This window comes from Corvus moneduloides, unplaced genomic scaffold, assembly GCF_009650955.1.
Source record: "Corvus moneduloides isolate bCorMon1 unplaced genomic scaffold, bCorMon1.pri scaffold_109_arrow_ctg1, whole genome shotgun sequence".
Classification (NCBI taxonomy): domain Eukaryota; kingdom Metazoa; phylum Chordata; class Aves; order Passeriformes; family Corvidae; genus Corvus; species Corvus moneduloides.
Window position 1 is genome coordinate 121176 of NW_022436876.1, and position 20979 is coordinate 142154.

Below are 20979 nucleotides of genomic sequence, written 5' to 3' on the forward strand. Positions count from 1 at the left end.
AGGTTTTTATGGACACACAATGCCCAGGGAGTTCTAGAGATGGACTTGGGCAGGGGGAACTTTGAAGCCAAAGTGCTCATCCCTTGTTTTCCCCCCAAACCAGGAATTCCCATTCCCAGCCCATGGCCAGATGGAGGAGGAGGCTGCGAGGAAGAGGAAGATGCCCCGGGACCCCCAGGCAGGTGAGGAGGAAGTCAGTGCCCCTTTCCCCCTCTCTCCTGCTCCATCTCCCAGCCCAGCATCGCCCCCGGCTGCAGGACAACCCCGCTGCCGACGCCGTCCTGCCGGGGACGGACTGGGGGGATCTCCTTCCCCTTCCCTGTAGCACGGAGGCAAATCCCATCCTCTCCTTGTCCTTCCTCCCCAGACAAGGAGCTGAGCACGGAGCCCAGGGAGGACAAATCCCTGCAGCAGAACCTGGTGGAAGAGGCCGTTTTGAGCGGCTCCACGGCACAGGAATCCAATGGGGAGGAAAAGCCCCGGAGATCCTGCAGGAGGAGGGGCTGCAAACGCAGCCCAGGGTGCTCTGAGATCCTGCAGGAGGAGGGGCTGCAAACGCAGCCCACCCTGTGCCGGGAAGGGGCCGGAGATCCAGCCAGAGGTCAGAGCTGGTGGTTCATGAGCAGCTTCACAACGGGGAGAAGCCCCACAAGTGTGGGGAATGTGGGAAGAGCTTCAGGTGGAGATGCTGCCTGATCGACCACCAGATGATCCACACTGGGGAGAGGCCCTACGAGTGTGGGGAATGTGGGAAGAGCTTCAGCCAGAGCTCCCACCTGATCTGCCACCAGATGATTCATAGTGGGGAGAAGCCCTACAAGTGTCCCGAATGTGGGAAGAGCTTCAGCCAGCACGCCCACCTGATCTGCCACCATCGCATTCACACAAGGGAATGGCCCTATGAGTGCTTGGAATGTGGGAAGAGCTTCAGAGAGAGCTCCCACCTCATCCGCCATGAGCGCATCCACACTGGGGAGAGGCCCTACGAGTGTCCCCAGTGTCAGAAGAGGTTTCAGACCAGCTCAGATCTCCTCCAGCACGAGCGGATTCACTCAGAGGAGAGGCTCTTCCGCTGCCCCGACTGCGGGAAGGGTTTCAAGCAAAACTCCAGCCTCACCACCCACCGGCGCATCCACACCGGGGAGAGGCCCTACGAGTGTCCCGAGTGTGGAAAGAGCTTCTCCAGGAGCTCTAACTTGACCCAACACCAATGGAGGCACCGGTAAGGGAAGCCCTGCGAGTGCCCTGACTGTGGCAAGAGCTTTGTCCTCTGCTCCAACTTCATCCCCCATCAGAGGACCCACGTTGGGAAGGGCCCTGGTTGTCAGGATTATGGGATTGGGATGACTCAGAAATGTCACAAGGATGATTTATTGCTGAATCAGTCTCATGTTTATTGAAGGGTGAGACAGGAGAGATGTTGCGGACAACATCTCTAATATCAAAAGCAGCAGTTACAGTAGCAATAGCAAAATCAGCAGCAGTGGCAGCTGCAGCAGGCACAGGTGCCAAGGTAGCAGCAGCTGCAGCAGATCCAAAAGCTGAGGTAGCTAAAAGCAGCTTTTTTCTACAAGGCCTTTTATACTTTTTGAAGCCAATAAGCAAATGCCACAAAGCTTGCTAACACATTTGTACCAATCATCACTGTACGTGATTCTGCCGCAGTGCATACTTTCTTATCCAATCATCATATTGCTATTATGGCCTATTGCACAGGCTTATATTACTGTATCTTAACTTTCTAAGAAACTTTATTATAAAATTTATTGTTAAACTCAAAACTCTTTACTCTTTTACTTATCACTATTATTTCTTGCATAAAACATGTTCTTACTTGTTAAAAATACATTTCTACTTCTATAAAGCATGTTTATTTTAAAACTACAAAACTAATTTCTTGCTTTAAACTGCAAAAGCTCATTGTTCTAACTCAGGCAGCCTTCGCCAAGGTCTCAGATCAAAATGTGTATCCACTTCTATCTGTTCAAGCACAATGCTGTTTCCGTACCCTGTCAGCACCTGTGAGTTCTCTGTAACTTCATTTCCCACATCTCTCCCTCTGTTGAACTACAAAAATCTCTTTGATAACTTTGTTGACCATTCATCACATGCACTGAAGTAGGCAAGGCGCCATTATCAACACAACTATGATAGCAAGTAATATATATAGACTTATTTTCAAAGGCTGTTTTAACCAGGATGCTAAACCCCATCCATCAAGCAAGTCATCTAACCAAGTTCCATCATTAATTCTGATTTTGGACACGCCTTCTCTTAACTGTTGTATGCTCTTATGAATGGACTCCGAGTGATCGGATAAATTCATGCAGCACATTCCATCAAAATCTTTACAGCCATGTCCATGAGCCAATAAAAGATAGTCAATTGCAGCTCTGTTTTGTAAGGTGGCATGTCTGGTATCTTTAACGTCTGTTAGCAAATCACTCAATGCAATTGGCGTGTTTACTCAGCCAACACCCCAATTGATCTAATTGATTTAATGCTTGTCTAGAGGCTACTTGAGGTAAAAACAATGATGCAGTAAATCTTTTCCCAGAACCCCAAGGATTAAAATCGTTAGTGCACTCTGGTCCATAGTGATGGACAAATGATCTTTTCTCTCTGCGTCTTATCTGGCTAGTTATTTTTATACTAGGTGTGAATAAAGTAAGCTTTCCCAAACTACATGGTCCGCCCCTGATGTGCGATGGGATAGCAGACCAAGCTCTGTCTCCACAAATAAAGAACATTCCCTGTGGTAATAAAAGGGGAACTGTGCTAGATACAGATGGAGTTAAAGAAGTATAGTTACACCAAAAAGTCTGATTTTTAAAGACAGAGTGATGTGGAGAAACATCTTTGACTGCTGACTGATCTTTTCTTATATAGTTGAACTTGACACAGAAATCCAGCTTTACCGAAGCAAGAAGCTCTAATTCTTGTGGTTCAAAGGGTGCTTTGGGAAGGTGAGGAGTCCACCAATCCCACTTGTCTACTCGTGTCCAGAAATCCCACTGGTTTGACCCAGCTAGAGTGCCTCTCACTGCCTTAAGTTTTTTCGGTATTGGCCAAGCATCTACTGGCATATCGACTAAGCAAGTTGGAAATGGTTTCTCGGGGGTTGTGGTCAAAAGACACGTGGTATCTAGACCTGATGCATTAGCTACAGTCACCCAAACATTTGTTTTGGGTTGGTCAACAAGTATACCTGCGTCGTTAAAAGCAAGCAAAGCAAAAAAGCATAAACATAACATCCAACTCAATTTCATCTTTCCCACTGTAACTCTTTTTGATACATAAACTACAGTCTGCAAAACTCGCAGCCTAGTTATGGAGAGCCACTTTCTGGGCCTGCCTCTAGGTCACTTTTCACTGGTGGGTTCTACTTGTTTCTGAGCTGCTTTAGAGGGGTTCTTGTTTTTGCTTCCTTTGGGTCTCCGTCTTGGTCTTTTCTGAGGTTCAGCGATTACAGGTTGTTCTTAGGTGTCAGCACGGACAGGAGACTCAGAGGTAGCAATGGAAGGCTGATCAGTAGTGGAAGGTTGAGCAGGCCCTTCACTTTGTGTGCTCATCAGGCTCTTGTTGTCTCACGTGATATGGTTTCACATTCTTTGCTGGAACCCACTTAGGACCTGCACCTGTAGAGGCACAAGCATACCCTTTGCACCATGTTATTAGAGGATACAGACCTTTGATTTGTCCTGTTTCTGGATTTCTAATTAAAACTGGAGGATTCTCTTTTAATTTGAGTACTATTACTGCTGGTGAGGGGTCAGTAGCTCTGACCAAGGAAGAGATGACCGGTCCAGAGAGATGGTCCCAAAAGGAATCGCCTTCCCGAGGCCCAGTGTTTTCCCTCAGCTGCTAGCTAGGAGGGCCCGTGCAGAAGCTGTCAGCTCTTTAGTGATTGTCAGCTTGTGATTTCAGCTCAGCTCTGCAGGGCAGCCTCCAGGCCAGACCAGGGAGAGAGATGAGAGGCTCGTGTAGCTGTTCCGCACGAGGTAGCTTTATTGTTGGTCCGTACTCCTGGTCCGTACTCCGGCAAAGGGGAGGCCAGGGAGCAGCGCTCTCTCCCCTGCAGGGGCAGAGGGCTGGCTTTTATAGGGGTACAGGGGGTGGGTCTCAGAGGGTAAAGGCCAATGGGTTACAAAGAATCTGCATAGGGTCTCCCAGAGGATTCTGGGTCTGTCTTTTCTCGCAGTAACTGAAAAGTTAGCTGCCTTCCCAGGGGGGGTCCTGCTGGGAGGTTAAGCAATCTCCTTAGCAGACATCCCTCCAGGGCAGGGGCTGGGCATACCCTACCGAGTACTATTGGAAAAATGCCTAAAAGTTGCCGGGTTTGGCTCTGCAAAGCAACTGTTTAAAAAATTATATACATATAAAGCTTTACCTAAACGCATCTGTGGTGTTGCTTGCCCTGGTCCCCCTCTCTGTTGGTCTAGAATGCATTTTGAAGTGTGATATGTTCTTTCAATGGTGGCTTGACTCATGGGAGAGTAGGGAATACCAGAAGTGTGGTGAACACCCCAATCCATTAGAAATGTGGGCAATTTTTGAGCTGTATCCACAGGACTATTGTCTGTTTTTATTTCTTGGGGAATGCCTAATGAGGCGAATGCTTGCAAAAAATGTTGGCAAGCATGGGTAGCTGTTTCTCCTGCATGTACAGAAGCAAAAACTGCGCCAGAAAAGGTATCCACTGACACATGGATATTTTTAAATTTTCCAAAGGATGGGTATTTAATGATATCTGTTCGCCATAATTGTAAACTCTGCAACCCTCGCGGGTTAACGGCTCCTGTGGAAACAGGGGATTGCACCAGTTGACAATCAGGGCAGGCATTTACAATTTTGGAAATGCGAAACATTTGCACAAGGGCCTGTGCTACAAACCGTTGACAAATTGTGGATAAAGTTTTCATTCCTTGAGAGAGGACTACCCAGTGGTACCTCTGCAGTGGTTCTTGTCTGTTGACACTAGGGACTGAAAATGCAAACCGTGGAGCGTCTTCTGGGAGAAGCGGAATGCTGAAGAAACAATCTTTTAGATCAATGATGACAATAGGCCAGTCTCTTGGAATCATCGAGAGGGAAGGAAGTCCAGGTTGGAGAGGTCCCATATCTTCAATCACTTCATTAATTCTTCTGAGATCATGAAGCAATCTCCAGGAGTCAGAAGTTTTCTTGTGAATGGCAAATACAGGTGAATTCCAGGGATTGTTTGTTGGTTTAATGTGGCCTTTTTGCAGTTGTTCAGCTACCAGTTTTTTGAGGGCACTCAATTTCTTTTCTTCTAGGGACCACTGTGCCACCCAAACAGGGTCATTGGTCTTCCATGACAGCTTTGGAGCAGTGAGTGCTGTAGTGGCCCCTATTAAAAATCCACTTCTAACCTTGCTCCCCGCTGAGATAGCAAGTCTCTTCCCCAAACTGTGATGGGCTTTCTCACAACAAAGGGATGAATGGCTGCTGTTTTCCCTTCATGGTCTTTGACTGCAATCATGAATTCACTCTGCAAGCACACTGCAACTCCACCAATACCTGTAAGAGAATCTGAAGGTATGATTAGCTTCCAATCACTTGGCCAAAATGAGTGAGAGATGATTGTGACATCTGCACCTGTGTCTAGCAGACCTGTGATCTTAATTGTCTTGTTGTTATGTGTCAGGCTGAAGGTTCACTGTGGCCAGTTACAGCCTATGAGCTCGGTCCAATAAACTTCAGGTGATGGAGTAGAATTTGTTATTGAATGCAGACCTTGCTGACATTCCATTTTTATGGCCTGGTGTGTAGTTGTAGTGGGTACTGCAACAGCTGTGGCAATCTTCGTCCCTGCAGGAATCACCAACAGGGGTTGTGTAGCTCAAACTAAAACTGTCAATTCTTCATGACAATTAGCTGCAACAATAATTGGATAAATGATGAGGCCTATCATAAAACAAGCATCTTTCCCCATGATTAAAAATTCTTGCCTCTCTTCAGATGTTCCAGTGACTCCTGTATGTATTGTATAATGAAATTCATGTGTAAAAAATGTTAATTTGGAAGCCGCCAAGTCGCAGAAGGACCCGGGGGGTAATAATCTGAGGAGGTGTTGGATGATCCTGCTGACAGTGTGTGGTGAGGTCCTCCAAATGCATCGGGCCCTTTCTGGTATGCTGCCACTACTTGTTTCGTCATGCGGTGGCACGCACTGCCTTTCCAGTTTCCTGACTGGGGCAGGAGATTTCCATCAACATCAAATTTAGAGCGACATTGGTTTGCAAAATGCCTTCCTTTTTTACATCTGGGGCAGCAATTAGGTTGCTTAGTATCTTCCGCGGATTCTGGGCAGTTTTTTATTACATGTCCGGGTTTTCCGCATTGGTAACAGGATCTATTGACAACCTTGGCCTGCATCACTGCCTTGGTGTTGTTTAGATTAAGAGCAGTGAGAGTTTTAGCTAGCATGTCGGTTTGAGCTGCAAAAGCCTTCTCAAGTCTCTCCCCAAAGGTATCTGCTTGTATTGTGACAATGTGTTTGTGGAGTGGCCAAGTTTGCTGCAAGCCTCTAGCATCTGAAGTACGGTAGGCTCTGGATCAGGTAAAGCTCGGATGACTCTCTTGCAATCATCATTGGCATTAACAAAAGTAAGGCTATGGAGCAAAAGCGGACGGGCAGTGTCGTCTTCGCATTGTCTCTTGATCGCTTGAGTTAAGCGATCAATAAAGGTGGTCTAGGGCTCCGAAACCCCCTGGCGTATTTGTGTATAAAGACCTTCAGGGGACCCTGCCAGTTGGATTTGCAAGAGAGCTTTATGAGCTGCCCCTTTAATATCACCAAGCATGTCTCTGGGTAAATCAGCCGCTTGGTCTTCTGCTCAGTCATGAGGCGGGTCGCCAGCTAATTGAGCAATTGTAAGCACTGGATTAGGACAGCCAGCATAGCTCCCTGAAAGTTTATTAAGGTTCCTTTGCCATTTGGATTCACACATGAGATATTGTGTGTCTGTTAAGATCATCTGTGAGACATATTGGCAATCAAACGGTGTTAGATCAAAAGTAGCATATATGCCTTTCAGTAATTGTTTAAAATACGGCAAACTCAGTCCACTTTCCTTTATAGCTCTCCGTAAATCTTTAATTTTGGCATGTCCCATATTCTCCCTTTTTGGATTTTGATTCTGTCTGTTGTATCTAACAGGCATAGCTAGAAGCGGACCATGCAACATATCAAAATCCCCCTCCTTCATCACTTTATGTCTCTCTGCTACCCAATCTGTTACGGGGTAGACTATCGCTTTACTGGGTTCCTGTTCCGGATTTACCAGACCCGAGTCTAATGGATCAATATCTTCTTCAGAACTGGAATCAGTTTCTAGGTCTTGCTCTGTTGCAACCTGTGCGTAGGTTCTGGAGGTTCCAGTTCCCTGTTGCCGTTCCCCTTCCTCTGTGTTAGTGGGAGCAGGTAGAGGTTGAGTAGGGAAAGGCACGAGGGGCGCGGTGGTGGTACTGGCGGAGGGGTAGAGGGAACTGCCGGAGGCTGCAGTGAACCTGAAGGAGGTGGCGAGGGCGTGGTGGGATGAGACTGTGATCTAAAGATCTCAATAAGCACTCGAGATGCCGGAAGCAACTTAGCAGCCGGAAAATCACAGCGAGTAATTGCGTCATAGAGCTTAACTCCAATCGATTGCCGCAGAGACAAGGTAAAAGCGGATGTGGGGTCCGCATTGGCAAAATTTTTCTGTACCCAGCAGAGAAGATCTTTAAGCTCCGAATTGGGCATGGTACGAGAGCTTGACCATATCAGTGATTTTAAACGGTCATAGACATCTCTATGTTCCCAGGACATTTCCTGTCCCATGTTCCCCGGAGCTCACCTGTACTCCTCCAACAGGTGCTCCTTTATGGACTCTCTCTGGGCTCATCCAGCAGGTATGGGTGTTCTGCTTCCTTTCAGCAGCGAGTAGGAGTCCAATCCACCTTTCAGGTGCCTCTAGTCCGCGGAATCCGGTTTCATCTAACCGCCTTTAAAATCGTTCTCTGGGGCGTCCAGACAATTGACACAGTCTTCTTCTGTCTTCTGTCCTTCCTCACACGACAGGGCACCACTTGACAGGATTTTGGGGATTGTCCTGGGATTACTGAGAGAGATGTCACAGAGATGATTTATTGCTGAATCAGTCTCATGTTTATTGAAGGATGAGACAGGAGAGATGTTGTGGACAACATCTCTAATATCAAAAGCAGCAGTTACAGTAGCAATAGCAAAAGCAGCAGCAGTGGCAGCTGCAGCAGGCACAGAGGCCAGGGGTAGCAGCAGCTGCAGCAGACAAAAATGCTGAGGTAGTTAAAAGCAGTTTTTCTCTACAAGGTCTTTTATACTTTTTAAGCCAATAAGCAAATGCCACAAGGCTTGTTAACACATTTGTACCAATCATCACTCTATGATTTTGCCACAATGCGTATTTCTTAACCAATGAACATATTGCTATTAAGGCTTGTTGTACAGGCTTGTATTACTACATCTTAACTTTCTAGGAAACTCTATTATAAAATTTGTTAAACTCAAAACTCTTTACTCTTTTACTTATCACTATTATTTCTTGCATAAAACATGTTCTTACTTGTTAAAATTACATTTCTACTTTTATAAGATAAATTTCTTTCAAAACTACAAAACTACATTCTTGCTGCAAAAGCTCATTGTTCTAGCTCAGGCAGCCTTCTCCAAGGTCTCAGATCGAGACTTGTATCCATTTCTATCTGTTCAAGCACAATGCTGTTTCTGTACCCTGTCAGCACCTGTGAGTTCTCTGTAACTTCATTTCCCACAACCCGTGACCTTCCATCTTGACTTCCTGGAATATACAAACAAATATTGTGTAAACTTCCCTATAAAACCAGAAAAACTGAGCCACTTATTTCCAGAAGAAATTCTGTGTCAGATGCAAAGAAACAAGTTTCGGGGCCCCGGTAAGGCAAAAGCATTTTGTACCTACTATCAGCATATTGACTGCAAATGCCTTCCAGTTGACACATTCTGTCAAGAAAGGTTTTGAACAGACAGACTAAGCCATGTAACAAGACAGAAGATGTTTGAAGATTTCAGATATTTATGTTAGTTATATTTACTTTCCATTATTTTGAAACCTATAGTTAATTATAGCCACCCTGTTTCCTCATATAGGTACCAAGTTTAAAGATGAAAACTTCAAATTACTACAACCCTGGGCTTCCTTTTCTTCCTTTCTCTTTCTAGTATCAATCCTGTTGTAAAATTTTACCTCTTCTTACTATTAAAAAAAAAGCAATTAAAAATCCAAGCATACTAATGGCCGATGAAACCTTAAAAATATGTGTTTGACACAAAACTTTCTGATTCCAGTGGTAAAAGTCAACAGTTCTGTCTCATTTATGACATATAAACCCCAGCTATTCCTTAGTATAACAGTTAAATATTGGTGCAAAGACCTAGATCATCACACTGCTTTTTTGGACAACCATTTAGAAATGTCATCCCTTCTATCACTGCTTGGTTGTTAATTGATATTAAGAAATGCAAGGCTAGAAAAGAAAAGCAAGGCTAGGATAGCTTCTGGGCCCTTTTTTCAAATTGGGTTACATCATTTACATGCTTAATCTCTTCCAGGCTGGAAGAAAGAGTTTATAGCTCACTCTCGAGCCATTAACGTGCTACAGAACTGAAACACTACCGCTCACCAAAACCAAAATCCTCAACCTGGGGGACGTTGTGAGCAACACACCAAGGAGGGGGCTGGGAGGAACAAGCCCCCTCATTCCCCAGCCTGTGGGCTGATCACAACGCAGCACTGCAGCAGCCAGCACCACAGTCCGTGCTGCTTCCCACTGTGCTGTGGGACAGCCAGAAAACACACATTGGCAGGGGGCTGCTGCACAGGCCTGGCTCCTCCCTCACCGACACCTCCTCCGGCCCCCACGGATGTCTGGAATGATTTAGTATAGGTAAACCCTTCAGAGAGAGATACTGGTGCAGGCAGAAGATTGCTGAAGCTGTGCACAGAGCAGCGAGTGGCTCCTGCATTACACACATGCTGTAGTCAAAGTCTTCCAAGCCTAAGTACATTTATACCAACCCACTCGTGAAAAGAGTTTAAGTGTATGTATGCAGCAGCAAAACAGAAGAAACTACTGGACTTTCCTCTCTGCCTTCCTGTCTTATCTAGACTACAGACATGTGATGAGCTATTCACTGTCTTCTTTCAAAGAGTTTATATGTCTCCACAAGAAGAGCAAAGCTCATACCCTTCCACAGAACTCCTGCCCTATCTTTTGTGAATGATCCCGTTATGACAAACCTACCTTCTATGAGTCCTTGTATTCACCGTCAGATAGTTTTAGCAGCTGACTCCTTGACTTGTTGAGTGATCCCTGCTTATTTGAGATGCAAAAGCTGCTCCTCTACCACCAATTAAAATGGCTGCTAGGATTACTTCTGATGCTATCAGTTTTTTTATCAGAACCTACAAACGGCCTTATTTAATTTCTTACAGCATGACAGAATGACGGCTTCGCTAATGGTGTGCTGAGCTCTTAGACCTCCAGCACCCAACACCATTCACCTCCCCGTGCACAGGGAATTCAGGCATGGCACTTCCCAAAATCTCATTACCTAGGCTCAGAAGGCGAACACCAGCTCCAAATCCCAGACAACGTGCTAATAAAACATGACCTATACTCCAGCAGTTTTCCAAGGGCTCTTAAATCCACCGTCCTCCCCACAGCATTCTGAGAAAGACTAGTGCACAGGACAAATAAACATCAGCCAGCCCAGGAATCAGTGCTGGATGCCTGGCATATTTTCTGTGTTGCTTGCAAAGCAGCAGGCATCTCCCTTTGTGGGTGATGCAGATTGTTTCCGATCTCTCAGCATGCCTCTCTCAGCATGTCTCTCTCAGCCACTTGCTCCTGAAACTTAAAAGGAAAACAGTGCACACTTAATTTGAGAAATGCCTTGCAGATTCCACAGCAGAAGGGGTTGAGTAGGTTGGAGGGGGTAAAAGAAACTGTTTCACAGGGCTATTGAGGCCGTATGTGACAGGCTAAACAAAACCTCCAGGCGATTCTGTCACAAGTTATTTTCACTTCTTACAATTTGCAAACCAAGTGGGTGGCCATATGTCTATCCCTTCTCCTTTTTCAGCAAATGAAATGAGGAGGATTTTATTTTTTTATATAGTTTAGTTTGTAACAGTTCTGCCTTTATTGTTTTCAGATTGACTATGTGCAACTGAACAAGTTTCCTCATTAAACACACAAGCAGATGATCATCATGCTGATGAGGCTCCTCATGCTATGGGATTCCTCTTACATGTCAGGCTACATTTATCTTTCATTCCTCTAAGAAAAAGGTCATGTAGTGTGTAACACACATCATGGAACCAGAGTGTAAACGCAGAGCCAAAACACTAGCCTGTGTCCAAGATATTCAAGGAAAAATAAACAGAATCTGAGAAAAGTTTACAATAAAATAATAAGCCAGACTCCTTCCTCTTTCCTTTTCACACTCGAGCAAAGGTCAAGATTAAGATAAATATAAGTAGGGGTTTTTTCTCCCCATACTTGATGCCTTGTAAAGGACAAGGCTAGGGCTGCCTTCCCAGTCTGTGTGGACTAAAGAGAAAGGTTACCCAACAAAAATCTCGGTCTCGATGGCATATGCATGGATGGGACTGTACTTCAAATAGGAGATTTGCAGGAAAGACTCTCAAGGAAATCTAAAAAAGCTTCCTGTCTCCAGTCTGTCTCTGAGTCCAATCTGTCAAAGTGGGTTTTTCCTTCTGCCTGCTGATTGACATTACTATCTTTTTTCTTTTCGAAGCACACCAAAGGTGGAGAAGCGTGGATTTAACTCAACAATCAAGCTCTCCCTGAGAAACAGGAGTGGACCTTTATGACCAACTCCTTTGATTTAAGCTACTCAGCATTTCTGATTCAGCAGTGGACACCACCTTCTCCTCATTCCAAAGCAGCCAGCCTGCATAGAAAAGAAGTTGTTTGGGAATAAAGCAGTACATTCATGTACATTTTTAATACCTGCTCTAATGCATTTCCAACAGTGGAAGGTGAAAAGACATTTCATTCAAGCTGTTCAGCATTATTTACAAGATATTAAACTGGAGTTCTGGTAAAACAATCATTTATCCTATTCCCCACTTAACTAAAAGCAAGTCAATCTGTACTTTGGGATAAGGATTGAGAATACCATTCTTCAGAAAGGGGTCAATTAATACAACATAGAGTTCAGTCCCAGCATATTAGAAAAGTTTTGGGTTTAGTGTTGCTCACAGGGACTCTGCCTCCTGGAAATTGCTATTCCAGCATGGTAATTGTCTTTAATGAATGAGCAATTAATACATATACATATGTAAGGAAACAAAGAAGGAAGTTGGGCTATTAGCTTCTTTTCTCTACCCTGATTCTACATTTTCCATCCATTTATGCAAACTCCAGCTTCTTTTTGTGCTTCTCGGTCCCCATCTCTTTTTAAGTTCTTTGCCAAGGCAATACCACTCTTTATTTTTCCTCCAGAATGTAACTCCCACTCCAAGCACCCGTCCTACACAGGATTCGTGTGTCCTAGCCTTGTTCCTCACCTTAACACGTCTTCAATTCCCTACGTGCCCTTCATTTAATCATCATTTCCTAAATGCTGACCCATCCCATCATCATCTTTACCCGGAACAGAATTTCCCAGGCCATTCCAAGTCCTTTATAGTTCTTAAAATACTGTGGCCAACCCCTACCCGTGATTTCCCCCACCCCCGCCTCCATGCAGACCTTGTTGTCTCCCAGCACCAGGATAGTTCCCACTGCCCCAGGTCTGCATTTAGCAAAGCCAACAGTACTTCTACCACTGCTTTCAGCAAGACCCCCATTGAGTCTTTACATTTCAACATAACCAGATGATGTCTACTTAGCATGAAATGTAGTTCCTGTCCAAGAGTTGCATGTCCCAAGCAATTTCTTAGCATAATAAATTTTAAATCCTTTGGGTTTAAGTGTTTGGAAATCATCTGCTAGCGTGTATAGCAACTTCACTACATTCTTATTTTCATTATCGATGTAGAGCTAGGGAATTCCAATTATGAAAGGCTCTATTCTGTAAGCTCATTAAAAGTTAATATCCACCACAACACTGTCTCTCTATTTCACTGGTTCTTTGCAATTGCTTAGCAAAGATAACAAGCACCAGGCTTTTCAAGAGGGAGACACACTTTCTTACATAAAAAGACACAATCTTGTTCCCACCAAAGCACTCACACAGGTGAAAGTCACAAAATTCCTGCCTCTTCCTTCCTTTCCAAACCAGTGCAGCATGAGAGAAAGCAGCTGTTTCCCGAGGCCGATGGGTCACAGACAGGTAAGATGACATTGAGGCTTGTTCCTCAGAGGCAGTCAGCAAGCAGCAGATGATGATCTCAAGGATCTAGGTGACACCATCACCCTCTCAAGAGAGGATTCCTTTAAGCAAGCACATTGCTCATCACTTCCATCCTGCTTTGGTTTAATGAACCAGCTCTTCCTGGCAATGAGCAGCAAGGGGATCTAATTTGACTGTTGCTATCTTTTTACATTTCATTCAGTCATTACATCAGAATAGCATTTTACTTTTACTTTACTCCAGAGGACCTTGGCACAAAGCAAAATGAAGTCAAATGAGAAATAGCTAGCTCAAATTTATATACACCAACAAATCATGCTGTGTTTCAACAAGTGTAAGAGAGACATGGGACTTTCCTTCCCTCTGAGCAGCTGCAAGCATAAAAAAAGCCATGATGCAATGTTCATTAATAAAATTTTCTTAGAAATCTCTTCTTATGGACAGGTTCAACATCTGCAGGAGATACCCAAAACACACTCATTGTGCTGCACTTCCCCTTTTCCATTCATGTGTTATGTATACTGAAAATATGTTACTGAGTAGGTATGAACACACGATGCTCCCAAATTTTCCCTACGTAAAACATATATCTGTGTATGTTATAAACGATCAAACACAAGGGAGAAAATCATGGCACAGATACTGCAGCAAAGGAAATTCATCACATTACAGATCTCCCCTGATACTGAGATTGGCCAGGACTTTCATCAGTGATGGGAAGGAATTTCTCATCTTCCCATTTACAGCACCTGAAGCAAGAAGGACCCAACACCTTAAGCGGTGTCCAAGATAGCACAGAAATTTAGAGCCATTTACAAAGGGCAGCAATTCATCTGGCCAGTTCACACCTCAGATAACTATCTGCAGAACCCAGAGCAACATAATACTCCGAGGAGCAGTGAGATAGCCAGAAGATTCTCAGCTCAAGAAAATCAGGCAAGAACAGGATGTTCCTTAGCCTGGCTAACCCTATAACATCTCCCAGCCATTAGCATGAGATGAAACAGAGAGGGTGAATTACTTGCAGTGAACAGATACTGCCTGAGGGAAATGTGACAGGTGACCTACAACATAAAAAATGCACTTAACTGTAAAAACTAGAGAGTGAAGCTAAAAATGAGAAAAATTAAAAGCTGTCCTTGGATATGCAGTAAAAAGCACACTGACATCATAAACGGGAGAAGGAACACAAAAGCACCCAGCTGTTCAAAAGCTGTGCTATTCAGGTACAAAGAAATCAATGGGAGAAGGAACACAAAAGCACCCAGCTGTTCAAAAGCTGTGCTATTCAGGTACAAAGAAATCAATGGTTTTTTAAAGGAAAAATCCCTCACAACATGAATGAGCTCAGTAACACTCAAAACAATATTATTTGTTAGAAAAATCATCTGCTCCAGTGCCTGAAGCAAAAGGTTTGCCGTTTATTCCATCATTCCTTCAAATCCAGGGATTAGTGAGAACTTCTTAACAAATTCCTGCCTTGCCTTATGGTCCTTCAGCTTCAGCAGGGCCAAAGCTTGCTGCTCACAGTCAGTACAGGAATCCCTGTGGTGTTACCATCCTCTCTGAGTGAGAAAAGCACTCGAGATGGTGAACAAAGAGATGGGGCAGTTTCCTGATGCCTGAGAAGGATGTTCTCAACTCAGTGGCACAAAGTCTGCTTTTGTTCAGACAGGAATGAAGTGGAAAAATGGCAGAAATTCATAATAAGGATGATGAGGAGAAACATTGGGCTGTGCACACATTCAGTCCAAGCAACATCAACGCCAGGTGTGGTTTAAAATTCATGTTTGTGCTTTATTAAAGCCATGCACTGTATTTATGGCTCTCAGTGAATTCTGTATCCAAAAGGGACACGGTAGATGATTAAAAATAAGTTGGACTTCTTTCCTTCTCCTGTAGCAGTGCCAGTAGGAGAGGCAGCAAAGGCAGTTCCCTGGCCTTCAGACATTGCACAGAAGTGGGATCCATTGATACAAACTCATGCAGCCAAACTGCAGGTATTTAATTCAGGGCCTAAGACATGAAGCTAGGCTTCTTTTAATAAATCATGGACAGGGATGAGCTCCTGACATTAATATTCCACTCCTCCCTCTTTCTGCTGAGACAGTCTGGACAACACGAATATCCCTAATACAGATGCAGGGCTCTGGTATATCAGCCACCTCAAAAAGCCATAGTTCCAGCTACCTTTCCTTTCTTTGTATCATACCAGGAGGAATAAAAAGAAATGAAACCTATTTCATTTATTATTACAGGTGAGAACCCCTCTAAGTATACAGGAAGAGAAGTTGTATTTTGTAACCTTGTTCTCCATCTAGAAGTAAAACAGGGGCTGGTGTGAGGCATCGAGGGGAACAGAGAAAATGCTGAAAAGAAACTGAGGAATGTGAAGCCAAATTTTCAAGCATTCCAGGCAATCACACCACTCAGGGACATTCTACAGCTCAGCAAATCACATGCTGGAATGCAGTGGAGTATGGAGTAGGGCAATAGGGAACTGCTGAACAAAATAGGTGCTACAGCCTCTTGTGCTCAGGCTCTTAGCCCAAAGTATGTTCCAGCTCCAACTGAATGGCATTCTGAACCAGAAGAGCACTGACCTTTTGATTTTGGCAGTTCACAGTTCTCAGACATCAGAACGTCTGTGGCTCCTCTCATCATTATTTTTGCTGCTTTCACTACTGGCCATAAAGTTTCCTGCAGTAGCCATCCATGAACCCCGGACCACTACTACATTAATAACACAGAACATGGCTCTCAGAGTGCATTAGTGAGGTACCAAGAGAAAACCCAAATGATGATCCTCCTCACAGAAAAGGTAACAGACAAAAAAAAAGTGTGAAAATACTTTTTAAAAGATGGCTGAAATTAGGTAAATTCTTAAAATTAAGTAAATGTCTGAAATGAAATTTAAGTAAATTTAACTGTTGCAAAGTATTCTGAATACACATACAGTACAATATACTAGAGTCCAAAATTAAAAACTTACAGTCATGGAAATATGGGGTAAGGGATATGTTTATTTGGAAAAATCAGTTCAGCAGAGATCTCTTTGCTACAAGTATCTTGAATTTAATTCTTCTGCCTTGATACAACCTCCTGAGAAAATAAAAAATAAAATAAAAAATCCTACAGGAAAAACTTGTGTTGGATGCAATCTACTCACTCAGACCTGATACAAAAGTCTAATTTATTCTCTTGATTTATTGTCTTAAGGAGAATGAATTAATTATTCTTCCACTCAGAAGTCTATGGCATTAATCCTGAGTTGAATCAGAGAAAATTCAATCTCTCATGAGTTCCCACTCCATTTACTTTTCTTGTAGTATTCTGTTTCAGGGACAAGTAATGAGAAAAGTGACATACAAGCTCCTCCACTGTTTTTAATTTGGCATAAAACCATGTATTTCACCAAGAGAAAATTCCACTTCCACCTGTATGAATTTAATACTCTTTCTTCACTGCACTGAAATCAAAGCCAGTGATTCTAAGCACTGTTAATTGTGCTGGAACAGAGTCCGAGAGACTTGTGAAGTATTCGCATAAAATATACAGTGATTGTCTCCACTTCAAACGCTACAATCCCTTCGGAAAAAGTCCTAAAGAAGCCCAAATCCTGAGGTTTATTTATTTAAACTAGAGGCTGAATCACCTTTGAACTTGCATTAAAATTGTCTGTAATGTTTAAGAATACAATACGTAAGAAAGACTTGGTTTTGATGTAAAGTGCAAAAGAAAGACAATCGAGACAGAGGCGCTTGGGGCTGAAGCTGCTTCTCACGTGCTTTAGAACCAGACAGGAACTCCTACCTTTCTGTCTTAGCAGATGACTCTTTTCCTGATTGTGATCAGAAGGAATTACCCCCAGAGGCACAGCAGTGAAAATGAGTGCCTGCACACTGCAGCTCTGTCAAGGGTCCCTCTGGAGGCCAGAGACCGTCCACGTTTCACCCGCACGAGCAGAGGTCCTTCGGCAATCCTTATCCATCTGAGCTATGAAAGTGTCTATACTCACTCCTTCAGCAAAATCCTCACACACATCCCACTCCGTGCTTCTTAAACACAGGAAGATGGAAGATGAAAAAGCCAATTTTACTGGTTTAAAGGAAAACTTTGTCTCTGTTGCCTCGTATCGATACAAAGCAGATTTTTTCCTCCTTCAATGAGCATTTAGTATCACATAACATTAAAAGCTTTTGCACAGGATGAGCTAGATTTGAAAATGCATGGTTATGAGAGCTTATCAATATATTTTGGGAGAAAAAATAATTTTCAGTGGTGAGCATTGCTATGAATGAAGCAGCAATTTACAGAAAGAACACTTAAAACTGAGGATAAGCATCTCTGTGCAAAACCGCTTTGCCTCCTGCACCCTTTCTGAAAAGCAATAGTGATCTACACATGGGGAAGAATTTGCACTGTTTGTAAAAAGATTGTTTGAAAGTATCCCGTTCCCATCTGCCAGGGACTGCAGAACTGATGCACAGAAAGTGCTCCTACACGGATCTTTTGCAGAAGTAGCACTCTGGAGAACATCTGGGGAAGACATACAGTGATGATAGGAAAGTATATTCCATTTAGTTTATTTTTTCCAGATGACCCAGTAGCAGAGCCTCAGCATGTCCAGTCTGAGAATTTTGGAACAGTTTGGATGGTAACAGATGGGTGAATATTGCTGCCAGTAACTGTCGATGGGGTACAGTGCCTTTGGTGCTATGTCTGAAAGAGGGAGGGCTTCACACTGCAATAAAAGAAGAATGGGAAACAATTAAAGGTACAGAAGAAGCTGAGTGGGCTGTGTGTTTTGTGGCAGCCCATTTCTGAACTGTTTGAACAGGCAGATCTAAGGCTATTTTACTGCCATTCTTGAGAGCTTATTATGGTGCTCAAACAGATGCTATCTCTTAGCACAACTCTATTAGCCTTAGTTCCACGACAATGAGTTTAATGTTAGGGTTATGTCACTGAAATAGGCTTGGGAGTTCCTCTGGCTTTCCCATACAATTATCTTGGTTTGTTGTTTTGTCTCCAAGCTTCACGTTGCACATTCCTCAATCCTAATCTGTGTCCACCTTATCCACATGGAACCATTTACTCATGGCAGAGTCAGGAGTGTCAACCCAGCCCTACACTGTGTTACACAATTGTGCAACCATCAAGGCTGTGAAGTAATTTACCCAGTTATTCCTAATTTACACAAGTAAAAGTGAAAATAGGATTGTACTAAAGAGGACTGGAAACTCTTATATTGAACAGTAATCTGAAAAGTTAAATAAAACCATCAAATTAAAAAGTTGCCTCACTTAAATTTTTATGGACACAAACACATCTAGACAAATGGGAAAAGCATCTACCTTTACTACATCTAGATTAATCCCAGAATGCTTACAAACAAACTGCTGAGCAGTAGTCCAGTAGCCCAATATCTGTTCTATTCTTGCTCCTCCTTGCAGAGAAATCAAAATAATCTCAATTTAAGAATAAACATTTTTGCTAAAAATGTTAACATTATGCTGTTCCAGTTGGCAAGTTCCAAAAAGAAGGATTAAGTACATAAATGAAAATTTAGCACTGCACTTTCAAACTTGAATGCTTGAGGGAAGGCATATAATAAGGTATCTAATAGTTAGAATTGTTATATCTGTGTTACTTTAACTGAAGAATTTGGGTCCCAGTTTTTCACACTAAGATACTGAAAATTTTGTACATTATACTTGTGTCACTGATAACAAATATAAAAGGAATTTGGAAATATAGTGGAGCTAGGGCAAGGAATATCTGCAGAAGCTCAGAACTTCCTGAAGTCAAGATCATTCATTCTCCCAGTTGCCCTCAATGTCAATGATCTCCCACTAATCTATGAAGAAGGATTCCCACAAACATGCTCCCTGCATGCCAGCAGCCCGTGGGTATGGATGGGTCCTGCAGAAAGAAAGACTGGAGAACCTCTTCATTCCTTTCCCACCTGAACGTGTTTTCTTAGGAGGGTTAACAAAAACCATGCATTAAACAGTACCTGAAAATAAGGCTCCTGGAGATGGGAAGCACCTCATTCATACAAAGAAAATACATTGCTCTAAACTAAAGCTATAAAAACACAAATGCTTCTTTTGCCCTTACATCAGCTTTGCTTCAGTTTGGTCCAGGCTTTAGCTCAGTCACACCAAGGACATGGTGAACAAATGTGTGATGAAGGCCCGAGCTTTATAAACTCTTTACCTCCAGCTCCACATTAGCACCCTCAGCTGCACACACTGTCAGCCTCCTCCCTGGGATGGGAACGCACCCTCTGAGTTTCACTGAAAAGTGAGACAGAGCATCTTAAACGACAGGTGATTAACCATATAAATTAACACATTTTATTCTGCATTGAACAAATGAGGAACGTTTACAGACAAAATTCCAACATCTCAAGTGAGAAGGCTGCAAGCCCCAGATGAGGAGCAAGAACAAACAGCTGGATAGCATTTTAAAGTTAGATTATCTTCATTCCCCATCTTTATGGTATTCACAGAAAAGTTTACATTTGCTAAACTAATTAAACATTAAGCTTCAATATATGTTACCTCAGTGGGTTTAGGATTTGGGGTGGGTTTTTTTCCCTTACCTATATTAAGGGTAACCTATATTAAGTATAATGGCTGAATGTGATAGTGATCTTGTCTTGTGTGGAAGAAAGAGCAATAAAAAAAGGTTTGGGGTTTTTTTTAAATATTTGAGCAGATTTTTTCACAAGGATAGCCTCCTGAAAGTCTTTCTTTTATGGTACTTTCCAATATCTAACATAAATTTTGAAATCCAGAAATAAAAAGAGTAGTTCATCCAAAACTTAATGACAAGGTACCTTCTGCAGAAAGAACAAACTAATTCTCTACAGAGAAATTACTCACTTCAAAGGCAAAAAATGATCCCAAATGTTTTGTGCAACTCGGAGGGAAGAGGCTTTCAGGAGTCCCCTGCAGCACACCATGGAAAAACAATGGTGGGAGCCACTGGCTCTAAGACATCCGAGAGCAGAAATCAGTCATCTGCAGAGCACATGCTTAGGTGTTCTCTGGGTTTGTTACTCTGACTTTGGCTGGAAGGTTGAGAAAGACTCTGGAAACTGCAGACACCAATCTATTTTTTATTAAAAGTTTTGGCAGCAGGACGGGTGCGTGCTTTACAATAAGCGAAGGGTGGGGGAACAGAGCGCTGAAAAACCTCCAGTCACAGCACAGGGCTCCAGCACATCTGCTGGAGCAGCAAGGGCTGCGGTTTCTGAGAGGCTTGTGGTGAACCTCAGGGCACGGAATGAATGATCCCTCCAGCCCGGCCTTCATTAAACCGCCCATCCTCTGAAGCGTGGGACGAAGCCGATGCGTGGCCAGCCACCCACCGGCAAGGGGACGGTCCGTCCCCAGGATGCTTTCTTTCTGGCCAGGAGGGAACGGAGCTGTTCATCCCACATAATTCTGAGCTGTTTCCACTGTGTGCTGCCCAGAGGTGTGAACAACTGCCGTGCCTTAATTCAAACAGCCCAAACACACACATCCTATGGGATGTCGTGCAACGCCTTGCGAGGGCGAGCA

At 43.5% G+C, this 20979-nt stretch overlaps 1 protein-coding gene across 1 annotated transcript; it reads left to right on the forward strand.

Annotated features, from left to right (window-relative positions):
- Nucleotides 1-463: 463 nt before the first annotated feature.
- LOC116438731 (zinc finger protein 239-like) lies at nucleotides 464-12713 on the forward strand. Its single transcript, XM_032097729.1, has 3 exons — nucleotides 464-486; nucleotides 533-1222; nucleotides 11843-12713. Exons 1-3 carry the CDS (start codon nucleotides 464-466, stop codon nucleotides 11916-11918), a joined length of 789 nt encoding a protein of 262 aa, XP_031953620.1. The 3' UTR covers nucleotides 11919-12713.
- The last annotated feature ends 8266 nt before the right edge of the window (nucleotides 12714-20979 follow it).